The 21,509-nt window shown below is 38.4% G+C and overlaps 2 protein-coding genes across 11 annotated transcripts in view; both read left to right on the top strand.

Annotated features, from left to right (window-relative positions):
• Positions 1–21,509, top strand: part of hpcal1 (hippocalcin-like 1) — a 180,361-nt gene that overhangs the window by 7,836 nt on the left and 151,016 nt on the right. The gene's annotated exons all lie outside the window — the stretch shown is intronic.
• LOC308698826 (SAM and SH3 domain-containing protein 1-like) overlaps positions 1–21,509 on the top strand; it is a 231,575-nt gene that overhangs the window by 179,351 nt on the left and 30,715 nt on the right. For all 10 annotated transcript variants that reach the window (XM_081379207.1, XM_081379206.1, XM_081379204.1 and 7 more), the window contains exon 2: positions 12,250–12,378. In XM_081379207.1, coding sequence (XP_081235333.1) covers positions 12,250–12,378 — 129 coding nt within the window. The remainder of the gene's footprint in view (positions 1–12,249; positions 12,379–21,509) is intronic.

Below are 21,509 nucleotides of genomic sequence, written 5' to 3'. Positions count from 1 at the left end.
TCCATGAAGCAGTTGTGCGCGGGAAAGTTGCAGAAGTAGCACCTGAAGGTGTTCTCGGCGTTGCTTCACCCAACCCCCAACAAACTCCTCTTTAATTGAACCCTCTATCTTTTGGCTTTATAGCAACTCGCCATGGCCTTCATCCATAGTGGAGGTTTGGAGAATTCACACTCTGCTTTACTGTTGTTTGATTCTTGACCAAATGGAGATCTGTGCATTTGCACTGCTTTTATTTTGCAATAATGACGATGATTTATGTTAACCTTTTTATTATACTGGGAGGAGGGGGGAGACAGGCTGCTGACTGTAAAGCTACAGAGTAAAACAGTACAGCTGTGTAGAAAATTGGACAATGGTAAAATATACAGTTTACATACACCATGATTGACCAGTCAGAGTCCAGTATTCCAGAGAGCCTTGTAATAAATATGGGAAATATTTTTTCTTTTTCTGCGTTAAAAATAGTTCTTGGTTTTAAGATGATCATTAGACAGTCCGGGTTGTTTTACTTTCAACTTTTACAAGCCTTATGAAATGTTGTTTTGATGGGCGCTCGCCGCTCGGTCTACAAAAGTAAGATTTTTTTATAACGTGATGTAGATTTTTGAAGTTGTAAGATAGTTTTTGCTTTCTGAAGTATGTATATTGCTTTATTTGCGGCTTTAAGATTTACTTTCTTATTGCTAATGTTTATAAACTGCATTTGTAGAATTAGCGGCTACCGAAAAACGTATTAAGGGTTAGAGCCACATTCTGAGGTTTACCATAGTGCATGCCAAGCTCATAGATCTCTCATAATGAGAATACCTCTGTCTGCCTGTCATTGAAGTGAGGTCTGTGTACGCAAACACCGTTTATATGTGGTTCCACTTATGTAAATTCACTTCAAAGTCAATTAACAGCTTGCCACCCTCATTTCAGCCACCTGTCGGATTTGTTTTGTTGTGGTTGTGAATGTTTTAGAGAGAAAATGATCTGTGAAATACAGTAAATTGTTCGCCTCATGGCATATTTCTAAAATAGGAGCAACTTTGTTGAAGCTTGAGTAACGGTATTTGCATTAAATGCAATAGTTTTTGCACTTCAACATGCAGTAAATACTGAGCATTTGAGAAGCATATTACTTAATTCAAACTGTAAAGAATGCCAAACACACAATATGCATGTGGCAGCAGTATTCAGAATTTTTATATTTGCTTCACCAGTGGACATTAGACAATGAGTGTGAGAGTGGCTGCTCATATCCGCAGTACTTGAGCACCTTGACAGTAACTGATCTAAATTTTGGATGAGCCATTGCTCCCCTCCTCTGATTCCAGTTAATGTAACAAATTCCCCACCCAGCGCAGCACAGGCATTTCTCTCTCTCTCTCCCTTTCTCTCTTTTCATCTCCCTTCTTCCTTCATTATGCTTCCGTCAGCCCTCTTTCCTTTGCCTCTGTGGATATCCTGAGGAAGCCGCCCTAATGAGGGTGCGCCAGGACCCCCTGACCAACTTCTGTCTCACATCCTCTCCAACTCAAATACGGCCCATGTCCACTTCTCCCCTCCAGGGCGGCGCCACACATCTCGTCAATCAACTTCCCATTCCCCCATTGCTTTGTAGAGTGTGAGTCATTGCCATTTGTTTGGTAATCTTACTTTATTGTATAAGGCCATTAAAGTTCAAAGTATACTTCGTTTTTTACCGAATGCATACCCTCTCAAAGTATACTTAATTTGATAGTGTATGCGAGCGCAGGCGGTCGACACATGCGCTTTAGAAAGTTTCATCTTTGTCCAGTCTGCGCTATTTTTCTCCAGAAGTTATGACCGATAAAAATGTCTTTGTATTCTTTTAAACTGAAGTTGAGGCTCTCTCATAACCCTCTTGTCAATGCGGGTCTCTGGTATTTTGTTGTTTCTGTTGTTCGTCTCTTGAGTTTCGTTTTCTACTGTAGAACAACGGGCTGGGCCAGTGTTGCCACCTTGTGGAACAACTAATTAGAGTAAAACAAATTCAATGCGCACGTGTGATGGGGTGGGAATTACAGGGTACCTCACGATACGATACAATACACGATACATGGCTCACAATACCGATAATATCACGATACAAAATGCCCGTCAAAAGATTAAGTGTAGGCTTTCCAGACTTTGGACTTAAACGTGGCTGGGGCATCTATTAATTTACTCACACTGCTGTCCGTCATCCTGTTAAAAACCTATTTTCTTATGGCCACATTTCCCTTATTCATATGTTGAGCGCCACCTTGTGGAGCCATGAAGTAGCAACGTTGGGAGCAAGGAAATCTATTTAAAGCTCCTTATTTTATTAATTAAAATATCAATATTTGCCGCTAGTGTATCAATTCTCGTATCGCATGGAGAAGGACAACAATTAATTGCCCTATCTATATTTTGTCCCACCCCTAATGTGCGTACCTGCGTGGTTAAAAAAATCAGGCGGTATTCTGTATACAGTAATTGTCATGACATGTTTAGGCATTGTGGGCATTAACATTTATGATGAGAAGTTCTAGGAAAACAAAAGCAGACTTGTGATGTTCTGTTTCTGAAGGTTGATGCACTAAACCTGTTTTGTGGTTTGCTGTGTTACTCATTCTTGGATCAGCAGCTATAAAAACAGACATATTATGCAATCTACATTTGCACAGAATCACAACCGAATAAACTTCTTCCCCAAAAGAAAACCTCAGTTCAGCCTTAACTTTCTAAGGTATTTACTTTAGGTGTTTTAATGCATTTTGAATTAAATTTGTGACAACCTGCAGATTCCTAATTTAGCTGATGCATTTATCCAAAGTGACTTTTTGAAAACATGACAAGCTTTTTAGACAGATTAGATATAGATTTTTTTTTCCTTTTTTTTTTCCATTCTGAATAATCGGCTATCGGTATCGGCTGAGAAATTTAGTATTGGTGCTGCATCTCTATATATAATAATTTATAATAAAAACAAGGTATTTTTAACATAGTTTAGAAAGACATTGTGTATGTGATGTGGTGACATTAGATGCCCTATTTCAGGGTTTCCCAAACATTTGTGAGGGAACTGCAGGGGATTTAATGAATTAAATAATAATAATAATTTGCATGCCATGTGACAATGTTTATTCATTTAAACATAGTGGGTACTTCAAGAAATTATTTTACATCAAAGAGGAAATCTAGATTCTATTTAAAATGTTACTGCTGCTGTGGTGTTGTTTAATCCTCAAGGAGAGCATGCTTCTCATGAATTCCTGGAATTTGTCACAGTGCAGAAGCATTGGATTCAGGGATTTGTCCAAACATCTAATGGCTTTCTACTCTTTGCACTGCATTCAGAATGAAATGTGTTTCCTTTGATTTGAGCACTGTGAAAAGAACAGAACTCTTATCAGATCTGCTCCCTCATTTCACACTGGATTCTCTGTATGAATGTGTTTGCGCTGTTTTGTTTAGGTCAGTAAAGAATGAAAGATTTCAGTAAGAGAGTTAACTGGGGGAAAAGCCTAATTTTGCATGTTGGAGTAGGTTACTTTTTTTCTTTTCTTTTTTCTCATTTGTGTAGAAGGGTAATCAAATATGTCTTTACCCTCTGAGGATCTGTGTCCCATAAAGCTGTTTCTGAGCAGGTGGGCTGAGCAAATGAAAGATATGATTGTGTAGGTTAATTGATTAGCACAAGTCCATTGCTGTCAGAGGAAAATGCATCATCATCTTTCTTTTTTGTTTCTATTTCTCTGTATTTTGCTCAATCACTCTTTTCTTTCCTTGTTTGTTTTTATTTTTCTCCAACACATACACAGCATAGCTGTCTCACGGCACAGTGGCCACATCAAATCTTTGTGGCTTTGCTCAATGGCTGCTGCTTCATCTGAGGGAAGTGTGAATTTGTGGTTGGCTTCTTTGAACAGACAGTTTCTCATATTTGATGCATTTTATTGTAAAAAGGTCATGTTCTTTTGTTTAATGTGGGATATGTCTCGCTTCCAGTCGCTGTGACCTGTTCCTCCTCTTTCTGTCCCTGTCCTGGAAATGAACGGTCTTGAGAAAGAATGTTGTTGCTAGTCATTACACAACATGTTGAGTTTGGTCCATGTTGTGTGGGTGGCTCAGGCCCTCGAGTAGTGTTGAAGTTAGCAGATTCTGGATAACTGAACTGTAATTGGATGATGTATACTTTTGAGAAGTCAATAGTGATTAAAAAATTACTCAAGCGCTATAGACCCTTTTACAGTTGGTAAACACGGTGACGTATTTGTGTGGGCGGAGCTTAGCTGGAGGCAGAAAGATCCCTCTGGCCGCTTCACTAACGTTAGTTTGCAAGTTTTGTTAGCTTGTTTTTTAACAATGAATGGAGAAAATCCGATTTTGTCTTAATGTGCAAGGTCACTCACTGTCCAGGACGCCGATTGTTATTTGCAAAAGTTAATTTTAACGGACGGAACCAGATGACCGTACACGCTCAGTCAATGGACGAACTGACAGGATTAACGTTAACGTTAACGCTACCTCCGGTTGAGTGGCCTGACTTCTACACCTACCCGATAGAGAAACCGAGGGTAAAGAGAAACTGAGGACATATAAATATATTTAGATGCCTATAATATAACTATGTGCTGAATGGTCATGTAAAGACTTGTGTGGTTCAATCCACAGTTCTGCCTAGCCAGCGCCAAGACGACAATGTAAAGAGTGACACAACGGTGCAATTTTAATGATATGAATATTTTCTAGAAATAAAAATTCCAGATACAGCATACTCATTTTTCATTGATTCTTGCACCCAAGAACACAAGATGACTTTTAATAATAAAAATAATAACTTAAGTTAACTTATTATGTAGCCGAATCTGTGCTGGTTTGTATTGGCCGCCTCCAGTTTTCCGTTTGTTTTGCCTCCAGCTAGCGCCGTGACGTAACTGTGATGTCGGCGCAAAAGGTGTCTATAGAACTGAAGTGTCTCCTGTTGTCTGCTACAGTGATTGATATCTTACTTCCTTTTACCAACTAGAGTCAACCCAAAAGAGCAAACATTTTAGTAATGATAATAATAATATCAGCCAATGAATGTAGTTCTAGCTGGACTTCATAAACATAAGAGCTGGTGAGCTACATCTGCTAAGAGCCAAAGTCTGAGGAGCTTTAGAACTTAGTCTGTAAATTTGCAGCTTACCATTTTTCTTTTTTTCTTTTTTTTTTTTTCAAAAATAAATTTAATTTTTAATTGACTAGCTTTCAAATATCATTCATTCATGCACATACTCAAAATAATTTTTCGGGATGTGCCTTTTACTGTGTTAAAAAAACTGTGTCCTCTTGTCAAACAAGTTCCAGTCCCAAAAAGTTTAAAAAATGTAGTTTAAAAAACTACCAAAAAAAAAATTTTCAGATAGATGTACATTATTGGGACAGTAAAACAGCAACACTCTGTTACCCCTTTTCCACCAAGGCAGTGCTGGTGCCGGTTCGGAGCCGGTGCCTACTCGCGAACCAGTTCTTTGTGTTTCGACAGCCAAAGAACCGGTTCTCGGCCAGGAAAATTGGTTCCAAAGCGGCACCAACTCTTTGCTGGACTAGAACCGTTCTTTATCCACGTCATGCTGGAGGCGGGGTTATTGTTGAACTTCTTCTCGAACGTAACCTCCGTCCGAACAGCACAAATGTGTTCTAAACGTCTTGTTCTGACCCCAATATAGGATCGCAAAGCAAGGAGAAACATTTGCAGAAAGACGATGTATTCCGCCATTGTAATTGTTATGTTTGAATTTGGCGCAAGTGTTTCTAGGAAAGCTAAAGGGGGTCGCACACCGGACGCGCAGCTCAGCTCAGCGACGCGCCGCGTCTTTTAAATTTGAACGCATTATTCTCTAGAAGTGTACACACACCGGCGGTGCCTTTCGGCGTCTGTCCGCGGCGCCCAGCAACGGCTCAGGACCGTGTTCAAAATCCTGCCGCGCAACAGAGCGCCATTGAACCGACGTTACATAGTTTTATATTAAATTTGCATGTGTCTCATATCGTAGTTAATGTATACTGACTTCACCCTGTGCTGCAAGTTTTATATTCATTTACAGAAATCAGAAAAATGCTGATGTTATGGGATTTTCAGGTGGTGTACACCCCCTTAAGACGTAGCCTATGGCAACGTACACAGTGATGACGTCGTTCGCTGGGCTCTCTAGTCAGTGGAAAAACAAACAGGTTCTGAGAAGGTTCGCAAGTTGAACCAACTTTGAACCAGCACCAGTTCCGAACCAGTTCTTTTTTGGTGGAAAAGGGGTATGTGTTGGATTAAGGTTAGTATCTTCTGACTGTATGAAGAGGTCTGCATTAGTTTGTGTTTGGAAATTGTTCACATAGAGCTCCAGTTACAGTCAAACGGGTAGCTTTGGGGGCTTTAAAAGTTTGGCTTTTCGGGCTGGACAGCAGAGTTTGGGTGGTGCTGTTTGTGTGCTCAGTGATTCATGTCAGCTAAATAAGACTCATTCCCTTCTTTTTTAGAGTTCTCAGCTCATGTGAAGCTACGTTCATGTGAGGCAAACATTTTCTGTCATCTACATCCTCTTACAGATACAGACAGATGACGCATGAGCTTTGAATTAGTCCTTCAGTTAAATGCCCAGCTGGAAGCAGCAGACCCACACTCACTCACTTTAAGACTAAAGTATTGCAGCATTACCTCACTGGAGGCCTGGAATGTGTGGAATGATAAGAATATGGAAGGCATGTGCTGTACAGATGGAACTGAACTAATTCAGATCAAGGGCCACTGCTTCTCTCAGTGCTGATAGGCTCAGTTCCCAGTCTGAAGATAGATGGCCTGGTCCTCATATAAACTCAGCAAAAACTAAACATCCTCTCACTTTCAGCAAATTTCTCAGCGTGTAAATATTTGTATGAACATAAAGATTCAACAACTGTCAGCATCTGGTGTGACCACCAGCTGCTTTAAGTAGTACAGTGCTTCTCATGCTCATGGACTGCACAAAATTGGCCAGTTCTTGCTGTGAGAGGTTGCCCCACTCTTCCACCAAGGCTCTTGCAAATTCTCAAACACATCTGGGGGGAATAAGTTTAAATGTGGTTTGGCACTGCGAGGACAATCAGCTGTCCTTCCTGTCTCCCTCTAGCACTGTCTTAGACAGGGCTCCAGACTGCGACCAAATGGTAGCATTTTGCAACCTTTTTTCTTGTCAGTGCGGCTAAATTTTGTTAGAGGTCGCACTGGTGGGATCACCACATTGCCCAACTAAGAGCTGCCATTTCTGCTGCATATGAAAAACATCAAACAAAACAAAACTGTGCTTCTCGTTTAAGCTGCGCTGCGCAGACAGTTTATGAGCTCGGACCAGTATTTGACAGCGCAGACCATAGATATCAGATCAAACAGTGCTGGTGTGGAAACCAGGAGAAACATTGAGCCATGAATAAAGTTATAGAAGGGTTTTCAGTCCACAAGTCACATTCTCCATGGATTTAATGTAGTAACGCTAACTGTAACCATGGTATTGTGGCAAAAATAGTCGAATGTTATTACATTTATTCATTATAGGGGTTCGTTCAACCTTTTGAGAGTTGTATGAGGGATATCAAATTCAAGCACTTTTCAAGGACTTTCCAGTGCTTCACACTTTTTCCAGCTCTTCAAAGCTCAAAATATTATCCGATAGTTTTATTTAATGTGAAAAAAATTCCCTATAAAAATAAGGCTTTTACATGTTACTGTTGTTAAAAGTTAATTTGATCTGTATCTCAATTCAAGCTCAGTGCTTTACGGCCAAATGTGCATTTCCAAGAAATAAACAAAACACTTTTTAATACAAAACAGTAGAACTTAGTCGCACCTTTGCTACTGCTCTCAAATGTTTGGCTGGAGCACTTTTAGGCTTCTTGCATTATGGACATTGCAGTGTATTGCTCTGATCCCTCATGCCTACATGCAGCAGGACTATGGCATGTTCACGCAGATAATCAGGGACCCTGGGTATCTTTCTCCTGGTGTTTTTCACAGCCAGTCGAAAGGTCTCTTGAGTGTCTCTTGAAGTTTTGGAGCTGTGACCTTAATTGCCAACCACTTGTAAAAAATGAAAACGCACAGGAGTAAATCTCATTGGTTCTCATACATCAAGCGAACATGCTTGAGCTTCCGTTTACCATATCTGATGTGTGCGTTGATGAATGTTTATATGCAAATAAAAGCCAAAATTAAAGCTGCCCATCTTATAAAGTATATCTATTCAGAAAAATGTGGACTTGACCGCTCAATCATTTCATATGGATTAGATTTAGATCTCTTCATAAACTTTTTTGAAACATCGAAGTGGTAGTTGTGTGGACTGTCAATAGAGGGTCAGAAATCTCCCAGATTTCATTCAAATATCTTCATTTGTGTTTCAAAGATGATCGAAAGGCTTATGAGTTTGGAGCAACAACCCAAGGACTGCTCCACAGCTGCATGTACAATAATTGTTTATGGTTCAGTGTTTTTCAAGCATGAAAAACATTGTTTAAACCCTTTTCAATAAAAATATGTAAAGCTTATTAAGATCTTGCAAAATTATATTTAAAATACAGTATTTTATATATATATATATATATATATATATATATATATATATATATATATATATATATATAATATATATATGTATGTATATATGTATATGTGTGTGTGTAATGCATACATACATACATACATACATACAGGTATATGTGTGTGAGAGAGTGTGTGTTAATATATTTTTTATATATTTAAAGCTATAGATACATTTTCTTTCCTTAGTTGTTATTGTTACACAATGACAGGTTTGGTTAGTTAAAATGTTTATTTATTTTTATAGTTCTGTAAATGAAGAAAAAATGTCTGCCTCTGTGCATCTTTTTTTTTTTCTTTAATTCATGCTTTTGCCTTCTATATAATAAAATTATATAAGGCTATGAGTCCATTTTAAGATTAAAATATGTTCTTGGATGAAAGTTTTGGCCCTTCCACCCATCACTCAGAGCTCTGCACAGCCTCTGACCTGTCATTACAGCAAGCTGCTAGACTCACCACCCCAACCAACAGTACGTACTTGAGAAAATCTGTCTAATGGCAACAGCAAAAAGCCTGTGGCCTAGTTCCTCTTGTTAAGTTTTTATTTAGTCTTAGTATCTCTTTTTATCAAATGGCTTAGAGTAAGGAGAATGTGTCTGTGTTGGTTAAAACAATCTGACAGAAATTGTTTTTTTGCGCATCCAACAACATAAATCTCACATATTCACATCATGTTTTGTCTAAAAGCTGGAGGGACTCTGAAGGCCAGCATATTGGAATGCAAAGCTGGAATTTCTCACCGAGAGCAGCGTTCCGTTGGGAGTCTCAGTATTCTGAGATCATCTGTTTGGAGTTTTGTTGGAACGGATTGGTTAAGAGACATTTTATAAAGAGCAAAAAATCTATTTTACGTCTAATTCTGTTATATTATTCATAAAACGTGAAACTCCCAACTTATTTTCAGCACTATTCTGATAGATCTTAACACAGCCCTAATTGCATCAGTCCATGTCTGTAAATTCAAATTTTACCAATCAGTATGTGTGTGAGGCCCTGGTTTTCCTAGCTCTGGCCTATACACACAATGACAGGATGTATGTGTTTGTCAGCATGGTCCTGAGCAGGAAGAAGTCCTTTGTGCTTGACTTTGCATTCATCAGGACTTTAAAGGGCATCTAGTACAGCAGCAGGAGAGATCCAGCCTAGCCCAGAACTGAAATGCAACAAACACGGTCATAAATGTAACAAACTCCTTCCATTTAGGAAAAGAAACCATGCCACCTGCAGCTGCTGGGGTATTGATAGTTTTCTAAAGAAGCTAATCTCTGGTTTTGAGTGAAGGACCTTCCTGTTTTATGTGCTCTTTTTGCAGCAGTCTGAGGTAATTCGCTGTTACTTGTGTGTCACGAGCTCGTAGAAAAATAGAATGCACCCACATGCTGAAGTCAGAGCCAGGCTGCACCACAAATGAATATCCACACTCACAACAAGACAGCTACAAATGTCAGAGAAGGTTGTAAGGGCTGGTCAGTTAGAGAGGCCTTGTGCGCTATTTTTTTCTTAAATCTTAAAACCCTCTATGAACACACTGAAGCTCGAGTCGCCCTTGGCTAGTATTTTTGATTTTATTTTACTCACCAGACTTCTTACATGGAATGCAAGAACAATGCAAATGAAAAATTCTACATAAATATAGAAGATAAATATAAAATATAAATTTCAAACACTATTAAAATCAAGTAAACGCTCTGTAATCAAATAAGAACAAATAATCAAACTACAAGCAAAAGCACAAATAAACACAATAGAACAGAGATGCTAATTGAATAAGCAGTGCTTTCCAGGCTTTAAAGATTAGGTGCAGAAATCGAAAAAAGTACCCTAATCAAATGTAAAATAACACTGCATAGTCTTCACTGTCTAAATTAAATAGAGATGAATCCTTGTTGAAGTTACAAAAGTTATTCAGTCAATTATTGCAGCGAATCTGTTGTTTGATTACTGATACTGCAGTGTACATATTTTCTAGGATACTCGCCAAGATGGACATTTTGACAATTTTGTGTGGAATTGTCTGTGCAAGTGCAAGGCCTGAAAGAGATTAGTATAAATGTGCTTCGGATGTTCAGTTTTCACACGCAAAAATTCTAACAGCTTGCTTAAAGGATTAGTTCACCTCAAAATGAAAATTTCCTGATAATTTACTCACCCCAATGTCATCCAAGATGTTCATGTCTTTCTTTCTTCAGTGGAAAAGAAATGAGGAAAACATTTCAGGATTTTTCTAAAGGGTCAAAAAGGTCTCTTCCAACATCTTTGTTTTAATTTATTATTATTATTTTCTTCTTTTTTTTGTGACATCTCCAACGTGATGACGTAATACATGGCGCGTCGGAGACCAGCACAAGACGAACAATTGTGGTTAAAAAGTATATAATTAAAAAAAAAAAATTAGAAAATGACCGATCATTTCGCTAGACAAGACGCTTATTTCTCGACTGGGATCGTGCAGAGCCCTTTGAAGCACTCCAAAGCCCTTTGAAACAGCATTGATTTGAACTTCAACATTCTGGTTTGCAATTGAAGTCCATTGAGTGTAGAAAAATCCTGAAATATTTTCCTCAAAATACTTAATTTATTTTCCACTGAAGAAAGAAAGACATGAACATCTTGGATGGCATTGGGGTGAGTAAATTATCAGGAAATTTTCATTTTGAGGTGAACTAGCCTAATCCTTTAAAAACGCATGCAAATGATACATTTTCATGATGATGCAGCACTGGTCCAATCGGGTCAGCTAAAGTTCAGTCAGCGGGCTTCTCTATCTCTCACTGTGAGTGCGTGTGTGTGTGAGAGAAATTTTACAGGGTGCATAAAGCTCAGCAGGCAATGAACTTACATGTGTGGCTCTAACTCAATTACAGGCGACTATAATCGTACAATTTACTTGCCATTGGCTAATTAAATCCATTTTTTAGTCGCCTCCCGTGACATTTGGTTGCATATGCGAGTGATTTTCTCTCATTGTAGAGGGTTATCTTATATTTTCTTTACAAAAATAAAAACAAAACTTTGTTGTAAAAAAACAAATGTTATTTTATTTAATATTACATACAATGGTATATAAAAATAAATACATATTATAAATGAACTTTTTTTCGATGAAAATGATTGCATACAATGTGTACCATTACTGAATGCTTTATGAGATTGGGCTGTCCTTGGCCCATATACTTGACACAGGAAACCCATCTCAACAAACTGACAACTTCACTGTAAACCAATAGCTTGGAAATTATAACCCCACAAATTCACAAAGCTCTGCAAAAATCCAATGGTCTCGGCCCAGAGTATTGTATGTGGAGTGAAAATAATGGAATGTGAGGGCTAGATGTTTAGTTCAGCTTGTGTGTGACCGTTTGCGACTTGTCGCAGCAGATGTGTGCAATGTGTTCTGAGTGTGTCAAGTCCTTGACGGCTGGCGCCGTTTTTGCGATCGTAATTAAAATCACGTTCCAGTGACAGGTTTTTAATGAAGCTCTCCTACAGCTCCACTCATGTTTGTTTGTGTTTCTGAGGCTGTGTGGGAAGGGAGGCTTAATAATGAGAGATGGAATTTATTTCAAAGCATGTGATTTAAAATTGTCTTTTTAATTATTATTATTATTTTTTTAAATGAAAAGCCATCAAAGTTTGTCTCACTTATATCTCTGTTTGTGCAGGATGGCTCTCTGGGTAATATAGATGACCTGGCACAGGAGTACTCGGAGTACTACAACACATACTTCAGCGACGTCAGCGATCGGATGGAGGAACTACGCAAGCGGCAAGTCTCTCAAGAGCTAGACATGGTATGTTCAGCCTAAAAGGTTTCCTGCACATTTCAGTCTTAATTGTACACCCGCATCTCTACAGCTGTGGATGTGTTTGGTTTTTAGAATGACCAACAATTCCATTAAATCTCTGTCACTAAATAATTCGTAAGAATTGTTTACATGCTTTCACCATGGATTTAATTCATCTTGGCGTGTTTACTCACTCAGCATTTGAAGCCAGATGAGTTAATCTGGCAGTCATCAGCACAGTTAAACACGTTTTCGGGGCAAGTGGAGTTTGCGAGTATTAAAGTTGTGCCCTCAGTACTTTTTATTTCCTCATTTAAAAAGGTTTTACCCTTAAAGAAATGAATAATACTTTTGATAAATGTTTGAAATAATGTAATCTCACATGAGACGAAAACTCCAGTCCTATCAGTAGCCCTTGTTGACATGGAGCGGTAACCTCATGAGGGCCACCATTGGAGTCACATGATCAACTGACTACCATATTGACCAGAGCAACATAAACAAAACTAAAGTGTGTGACTTTGACAATTGTAATGTACTGAAACGTTTTCTGCAGAAGTTATGTTTATGCTTTCCAAGTGGCATTTAATTTTAATTCTTAAAGTTCATATGATCTGGCCCATACTTTTTAATATATATATATTATACACTTGAGTCTGGCCTTAATAAATAAGAATATTAAATGCTAAAGTGTTGCCTCTGTATGGCATGCATGTTATTGCATCAACAGTTGTTTTAGTCTCAAACTAGAACAATAGTTTCCGTTCCGTTTATTTTCCAGGGACAATGAACCACAAGCACAGCTAATAGCAAAATTCTGTTATTTCTTTCATCACTTGGTGCTGCAGAATGGCCATTGTAAACCTATGAGCTAATAGAAGGAAACGCTTGTCTTAAACCATTACAAAATGAAGACAAATGTGTTCACCCCCTGCCCTCTCTCCATACGTGTTTGGATTGTCTGCGGTTCTGTCAGTGCCCTGCATTTCTCGTCTGCGTCTCAAAGCGTCTCTGTTCTCAGGGATGTAGGGTAGTGGGCCACCCAGGGTTGCTAAGAAACCAGCGGACTCATTATGACATGCAGCTGGGGTTGGCACTGTCCAATGAGGGGATTTTGAGAAAAATAAAGAAAACAACTGAAAGTCATGCTCAGCTGTGGTACTGGCCTCAGACAGGAACCAGTCATTCTCAAGGTTTAGAGAACATTAGGTACGCTATTGTGTTGAATTATTTTGATGGATTCTCTCTGAATTCTGAATGAATGAGTTCCACTGCGCACTGTGTCCAGAATCACCTGTTACTTATATGGAATTAGCATTCCCTTACTGCAAAACATCTCAAAACAACATATTCTTAATTAAAATAATATTTTTGAAATCCCGATGAACACATTGTGTACCCTGATGAACGCAATAAGAAACCCAAACTCGCAGCATATGCAGAGATGGAGTTTGTTAGCCGAGCTGCTGAGACACGCTCCACGCATTTAAATAACAGCGCAACACTGCATGTTATTGGAAACCCAAACACACACCGCACATGCGGAGACTGAGGTCGTGTGGAACAGCATGTACTCTGAACAGGGCAGCTCTGAGAAACACGTAACCTGCTCCCGGAAACCCGCAGCGCATATATTTATTAAACTGAAACACAGCCTTTGTGATTTCACAATAGCACTATGCTATATTATGATTTTTTTAGTGGTTTTAATATATCGCACAGCCTTTGAAAGCGGTTCACGAATTACTTCTCTGTGCAATGTGCCACTTTGTTTTGCCGTTTAATCAACACTGACAAATTGCAATCAAGGATTTTTCAAAATCGAGTTCTCGAATTTAATCGAGGAATCGTGACAGCATTTTTTTCTTTTGTCTTTTTTTTTTTCTTTTCTTTTTCTCGTTGTTATATGGAAAAAGCTAAGTAAAAGTCCAGATATATACGGGTTTGAAATGATTTTTGAACAATGACAGAATTATCATTTTAGGTGAACTCTACCTTTCTAAATTATTTTCTCGGTTTTATCCATCTTCTTGTCTAATCCAGTATCTGGCTCCACACCCTGCCCTGTGTAAATCTTACTAAAGCTAAAGCTGGTTAATACATGGCTGAGCACAGAACAAAACCTGGCTGTACTGTCCCACCTAAATCAGCATTGTGGGGTTCGGCTGTGTTTATTTAGTAATCATGATTCATTCCTCTTCAGTGCCAGTGTTCTTTTAGTGTGGGGTTTATGAATATGATTCTTCTATTATTCAATTGCTGCTTTAAGTTTATATTTACATTAATATATCTGCCCCTTTAATTAACTCAAACTTAAGATAGCCGCCAACAAAGGCTCAAGATAAAGTTCATGCGGTGGGAATCTGATCTCACCATGAATTGAGTTCAAAAATAGGTCTCCACATTCTGACTGTGAATGATATATTAAAGGACGTTGGGATAAATCCCGAGCAGAGGGTGTTGTCTGTCAAAGGAGGCTTTAATCCGAGGCTAATGGGGCCGAAGGAAGTGTCAAGTGGGCCAAGTAGGTCATTGCTTTATGTATTTAGTGTTGTTGGTCTTGTGCCATTCTCGACAGTATCGTGGAAAGGAAATGGGGACATTGGAGGAGTAGCTGCTGGTTGGTGGGAGATTCGGTTAATGGGAAGAGGGATGATATGAATAATCGTGGGAATTTTCTGGGAGGTGTTTTGCATTCCATGTGCGAGGAAAACATGTTTGTTTTGGGGCTCAACACAAGTTGAACTGTTTTGTTTAGTAATGCGGATGATTTTGGAAACTCTGTCATCTACTCAATATCATGTCCTTCCATATGTGCTGTTATTCCTTTATTTATTTATTGGAATTTGGAACAATTTCTTTTCATATGTGCACAGCTCCTAGCCTACCATGATACTATGTCTGGGCTAAATCGATTGGGAAAAAATAGAAGTCGTGAAAGAAAAAAGTAGACTCATTGGCCCTCATTTATCAATCTTGCGTAGAAATGGGCGTATATATTGGCGTAAGATTATGCTTACACTCTTCTCATCGCCTGATTTATGAAGCTGTGCGTACCTTTGAAATTCTGGTGTACGCAATACCTGCCCTTGATAAATGCCGCGGCTGAAATCGATCGTCATTAGAATAACACGCCCCTATATATTCAAGTCTCCGCTCCCCCACGCCCTCATTTTACGCCATGGACACACGGAAGACGGCAAAGAAGAGAAACTTCTTTGAGAAAGAGAAAGCGAAACCAGGGAAATGGAAAGAAACAAAATTGATTTCTAGATTTTTATTATTAATGACGCTTATTGTTATTTAGAAGAAGAATTTCGTTATTATTATTATTATTTGTATTATTATTATTATTTAAAATAAGAAGAATGGCATTTTTATTATTTTGTCAGTCTGAATTATTTTTTTGGTCATTGAAAGCCTTTCATTACTAAACCCAGTCCGTGCATACCTGCCGGGCCTAACCCTGGCCTAACCATCGTTTCAAAGAATAGTACAACGGCGAGCGCGTCGAGTATAAACGCCTCGTCCGTTTGGGGAGGTGCGCGCGCAGTCTGCGGAGACTCGCGCTGCGGAGCCAGGCGAAAGTATAAACAAGGCTTGAATCGTCAGGTAAAGCGCACAGGCTCGCAACTTAAGGAATACATATGCCTACAATTGAAATGCTTTGGCAAATTCACACAAATTAAACATTGAAGTCCATGTTGCACAAAAATAAACACTGAAGTTTATAATTACTATGTTGTTGTTGTTTTTTACAGTGGGTCATAATATATTATATCTTTTAGTTTGTCAGTGCGTTTTGTGGTGTTAGGAATTGTTTTTCTGCGCATTCCCGCACTCAAAATGTGCGTACACCACCTCCTCAGCTGGCGTAGGATTTGAGCGTGCCGTACGCCAACGTCCATATTGATAAATCTCAAAGTCACCGTGGTTTTGGGTGTACGCCAGGTGTACGCTGGAAATTTGGTGTACGCACTTTTGATAAATGAGGGCCATTGTGTTTCAAGCAGTGTGGCTGCTGTCCAGTCTCGGGGCAGTAACAGGTGATTATCCTCTTTCTGTTTGGTAGTTTAAAGGCCATATTAATAGCTTGATATTTCAGCTTTGCCTTGAGAGACATGACGTTTACGTGACCTTTGACATTTTTGAGATTTCAAAAAGTAAAAAAATGCTATTACTGCCTGTCTTTCAGTCTCTTCTCTGTTCTTTCTGGTTGTTTATCTTCCTCGTATCCTCTCACTAATTTCCATAAACACTGTCACCCAACTAACCTCTCTTCCAAAGGCATGTAACCCTGTATTAGAGGCCAAGTTGGCGATGGGCCCTCGCTTTCTCCATCAATCCTAGAGAGGGGAAAGGTCACCGGTTTTAACCAGAGGCAACACTGAAGGCTATTGTGAGTGAGGCATGAATGTTGTGGCCTATTCATACTTAGACAGAATGAATCTCTAAGCACATGCAAGAATCCACAGTGAAGGACTATTATCCTGAACGGCATCAAATGAGGCCCATGGTTTCCCCTTCACTGCCATCCTCTTCCTTTCTGACAGAGGTGAAGTCCATATGCTATTTGAAGCTGTCTGTTACTTTCTCTTCTCTGTTTCTTTTCTCTGGTTTAGTTTGAGGCATACTCAAATGCCCTAGACATTCCCAAGTTCAATTTGAGGTTTGATATCGGTTTCGTTTCCTCAGATATCTGAACAGAGCTGACTGGGTCGTTTTGGGCTTCCACATTTGCTCAGCACTCTTCCTCTATCTCTCTCTGCTTTTCTAAGAGCTACCCTGATAACAATGAGTTAAGAAAACATCCTCTACTGAATGTGTTGAATGGATAAACCCCCATTTTACATAGAACAGAGTAACCATGCTGCAATTTCGCCATGTTTCTTTTTAGCCATTCCTACAGAGACACTTGCCAGACAGAGTCTCTTAGCCACACAAATGTGCTGTGGAAAGCAGTGTGTTTTATTGGGTCTTAGCTTGAGCATCAATTGTGAAGGAATAAAAACAGAAAACATCAGGCTGAATGTTTCTCTTGGTAGATTTCAACTTTAGACAATATTAACCATTAATATGAGTAATAAGAAGTCATGCAACAGTTAAGTTACACTACCAGCTAAGAACAAAAATGTCCTAATTATACTGAAGCTATCAGGTTTTGTAAAATGTATTTATAATTACTGTATTCATATTTTATTTACTAATATTATTATTTATATAATTTGCATATTCACTATTCAAAACGTTTGAGATCAGTACTTTTTATTCAGCAAAGACACTAAATTGATCAAACGTGAAAGTAAAGACTTTTACATAAATGCTGTTATTTTCAACTTTCTATTCATAAAAGAATCCTACAAATGTATCATCTTTGCAACATTGATATTAAGAAATGTTTCTTGAGCTGCAAATCAGAATATTGTAGAATTATTTCTGAAGGATCATGTGACACTGAAGACTTAAGTAATGGCTGCTCAAAATTCAGCTTTGCCATGACAGGAATAAATAACATTTTAAAATATATTAAAATAGAAAACCGTTATTTTAAATATTTCAAGATATTGCATTTTAACAATCTCATCGATCAAAACCCAAACAGCTGAGCGGCTGTCATGCTACTAAAAACTTAATGCACAGGTTACTACACAACACTTCACACAAGTAGCTTGAGCTTGATAAGGTTTGGGGGAGTTCTACTTCAACAAGCTAATTTCATAATTGCTCTTATGACTCATTTCAATCAAGACTCTGACACACACCCTTTGTTTTAATGATTTTTAGCCTTTCTGTCTATTCTCTTTCTCAGGCTCAGACTTGCTGTGACTTACTCAAAGGCATGTTGTGGCAATTTGATTTAATTCCTGTTGGTCTGAAAGTAGATCATGTTATGGAAGTGAACCTTTGTTTAAGGGTGAACCCACGTACACGCACACCGAACGCCAGGTGATGTGCAAAGATATGGAGCTCTCTGTTGCCCAATTCTTTCTCGACACAGACTACACTAACCTGTTTTAAAAGTGTGTTTTTTTCCTCCCCCTGACTGGTATTTCCAGGTAGAAACCACGTAGCTGGAATGATGGAATATTGTCCCCACATAGCTTTACACACTGTGAGTTATATGTGTGTGTTTTGTTTGTGTTACACCAGTAGGAATGGTTGGTCTGGTTCTACAAGGAAACTTTCTCTACCTGCTACTCAACCTGATTGGGCAATAAGAGCCAAGGCTTTCCCCATGAGCTGACCACACAGGCCTTTTTGCTGCCAGCCTGACTGTGTGTGTCCTGCCCTGCACACAGAGACTCTGTATGAATGTGTGTAAAACACCTCATTAGCCTCCTTTGGTTTGTTTATATCCCCCAATGCTTCTGTGCCAGCCAGCCTGCCACATCTCTGTCAGTCTATATCTCGTTCTCTGACAAATAGCTGTTCCAAAACCTAGTGATCGACCTGCCTACATACATAGGCAACTACCTTATTAATCTGCACGAATAATCAAAATAAAATAGAAATCACAAAATTTAAAGATTTTTAAATGCATGATACTTTTAAAGTGAAGCACGATACTTTTTTCTTTTCTTTTCTTTTTTGGTACACTTGAGCAGGTCAGGTCAGGTCACTCTGATCAGACTGCAGCAAATGCTGTTCCATGCTCAATAGTTATAATTCTTTTCTATTGTTTTTCTTAAATACTTTTTTTTTTTCTTCAGTGAAATCTCACAGTTGTATATTTCTAATTTTGTTTATTTTTTGTAGTATAATAATAATAATAATAATAATAAAAATAATAATTTTTAAATCATAATCATAAAAAATATTATTATTGTATAGCTTTATGGATGTATAATCGCAAACTTTTTGGACAAAGTGTGCAGCCCTGCAAACAAGAACAGCAAACCTTTTTTACTGTCAAATAATTTTTAGTTTTAGGCAGTGGCTGCATTATTATGCTTCAACATCTCATAACTACTGAGCGTGCACTCTGTTAATCTGTATATGGGTGTGAGTGTATACAGTAGTGACAGTGTGCCTCCTATTAAATCAAATTCATCTTCAGTGTGCATGAGGTCAAATCCAGTCATGCCTAGACAATCACAGACACACACAGTCACTTATCAACCACCAGCTGCTGTGCCTCACAACATACTTTATATAGCCAGTCGTTAAGTGATTGTCTTTTAGCTCTACACTTAGACGTATACCATATATAGTGGTATAAACATTGACACACATTGAACTAAACTATGTCAAGAGGTACAGTGTCTGTCTAGTCTAGAACTGTGCTATTATGCGTGCTGTTGTGAAGGCTGTGTTTTAGTACTGTGTCAGTGAGTGCACACAGACACAGAGCATCTCTTTGTGTGTCGTGTTGTGTGGATATGTGTTTTGGATGACACGGGCAGCAGCAGTGTGTACACATGGTTCAGTGTGTGCCAATGTAAGCATGTGCCCAGTGGGTATGGAGCAGTTGGTGATGCCGTGCTGCTGATGATACAGAACACAGACGTGTGTGTGTTTATATAGGAATAACTTCAATTTGACCACTGTGTGTTGGAGTAAGTGAATTCTTTTTTTCTGGATGTGTCCACTTTTACAGCACAAAGTCTGATTTACTACTTAAGAAACTTCCGGACTTTACCAACACACCACTGAGCGCTAAAGCAGACGGATGGAGTGGCATAGAGACAAAACACACACAAACAGCCTTCCTGGCCTAAAACAGTGCTTCTCTCTAAAGAAAGTGCTTCACTTGCAGGAAAAGAGGCTTGAAGATTACTACTGTGATAACAGAGTCTGGACACAAATTTTCCAAAGTGCTGTCCACCATCCACAAACACAGACAGTAAGCCTTAGGCCATATGTGATCAGATCCAGGTGGTTGTGTTAGAGGGCCTCTTCCATCCAAACTACCATAATGCTATCTGAACTATATTCAGCAACCTTTTCTGACTCTCCCATGCTAATTTTTATTTTATGATATGATCCTGATATACTAAAAGTCAAGTTTATTATTGTCTAAACGAGGAATCTCCAAATTGAGCACAACGCAGTTCATTTTACAGAAACCCTGGAGCTGTTAGGAACTTTTTTTAAACTGCTGATGCACACACTTTCACAGGTCAGGGCATGAGCAGAAGTCTTAGATTTGAGAAGTGAGCATTGTGAATGAGTAAACAGTGGTAAAGAGTATATACTGGAAACACAATAGATTTTCCCGTAGTTCACATCAGCCTGCGCTGATAGTTATAGTGTGGCTTATAAGCTGCACAATAATTCAGGGTTGTTAAAAAAAGAAAAAAATAGACGAGCTTAACCTCTGCTCGATTATGCCATTGTGCCAGGGCACTTACCAGGCCTGAGCTTCAAAGACTGTGGCCAGTAAAAAAGCAAGCAAACATCCTGGGGTGGCAAGATTCCTACACAATGAGGTTGCATGTGAAGTGCATGTTTTTCTTGATTTACAGGCTTGTTACCCCTCTAAAAATATTTATTTGAACTTAACACAGTCATACTTTTATGACATACACAGAAGGCATTTTTTTATCCAAGATCCTGTGTATTTATCTAATCACATCATTTGACAACTGTTAAAATTAGTTTTAATTATTTTTTTATTTTATTTTTTTTATAAAAGAGAAATAACTTAATATAAGATCTGGTTTAGAGAACATAAGTGGTCAAAAAATATCTCAACCAAAATTTTCTAATTCTATATCACATTAAAGTCAGTTCTATATCACATTAAAGTCAGTTCTATATCACATTAAATAAAGTCAGGTCTATATCACATTAAAGTCAGTTCTATATCACATTAAATAAAGTCAGGTCTATATCACATTAAAGTCAGGTCTATATCACATTAAAGTCAGGTCTATATCACATTAAAGTCAGTTCTATATCACATTAAAGTCAGGCCTATATCACATTAAAGTCAGGTCTATATCACATTAAATAAAGTCAGGCCTATATCACATTAAATAAAGTCAGGTCTATATCACATTAAAGTCAGGTCTATATCACATTAAATAAAGTCAGGTCTATATCACATTAAAGTCAGGTCTATATCACATTAAAGTCAGGTCTATATCACATTAAATAAAGTCAGGTCTATATCACATTAAATAAAGTCAGGTCTA

Source organism: Scardinius erythrophthalmus, assembly GCF_964197995.2.
Source record: "Scardinius erythrophthalmus genome assembly, chromosome: 11".
Classification (NCBI taxonomy): Eukaryota; Metazoa; Chordata; class Actinopteri; order Cypriniformes; family Leuciscidae; genus Scardinius; species Scardinius erythrophthalmus.
The sequence above is the reverse complement of the archived record's forward strand: the minus strand, read 5'-3'. Positions and strand labels throughout refer to the sequence as shown.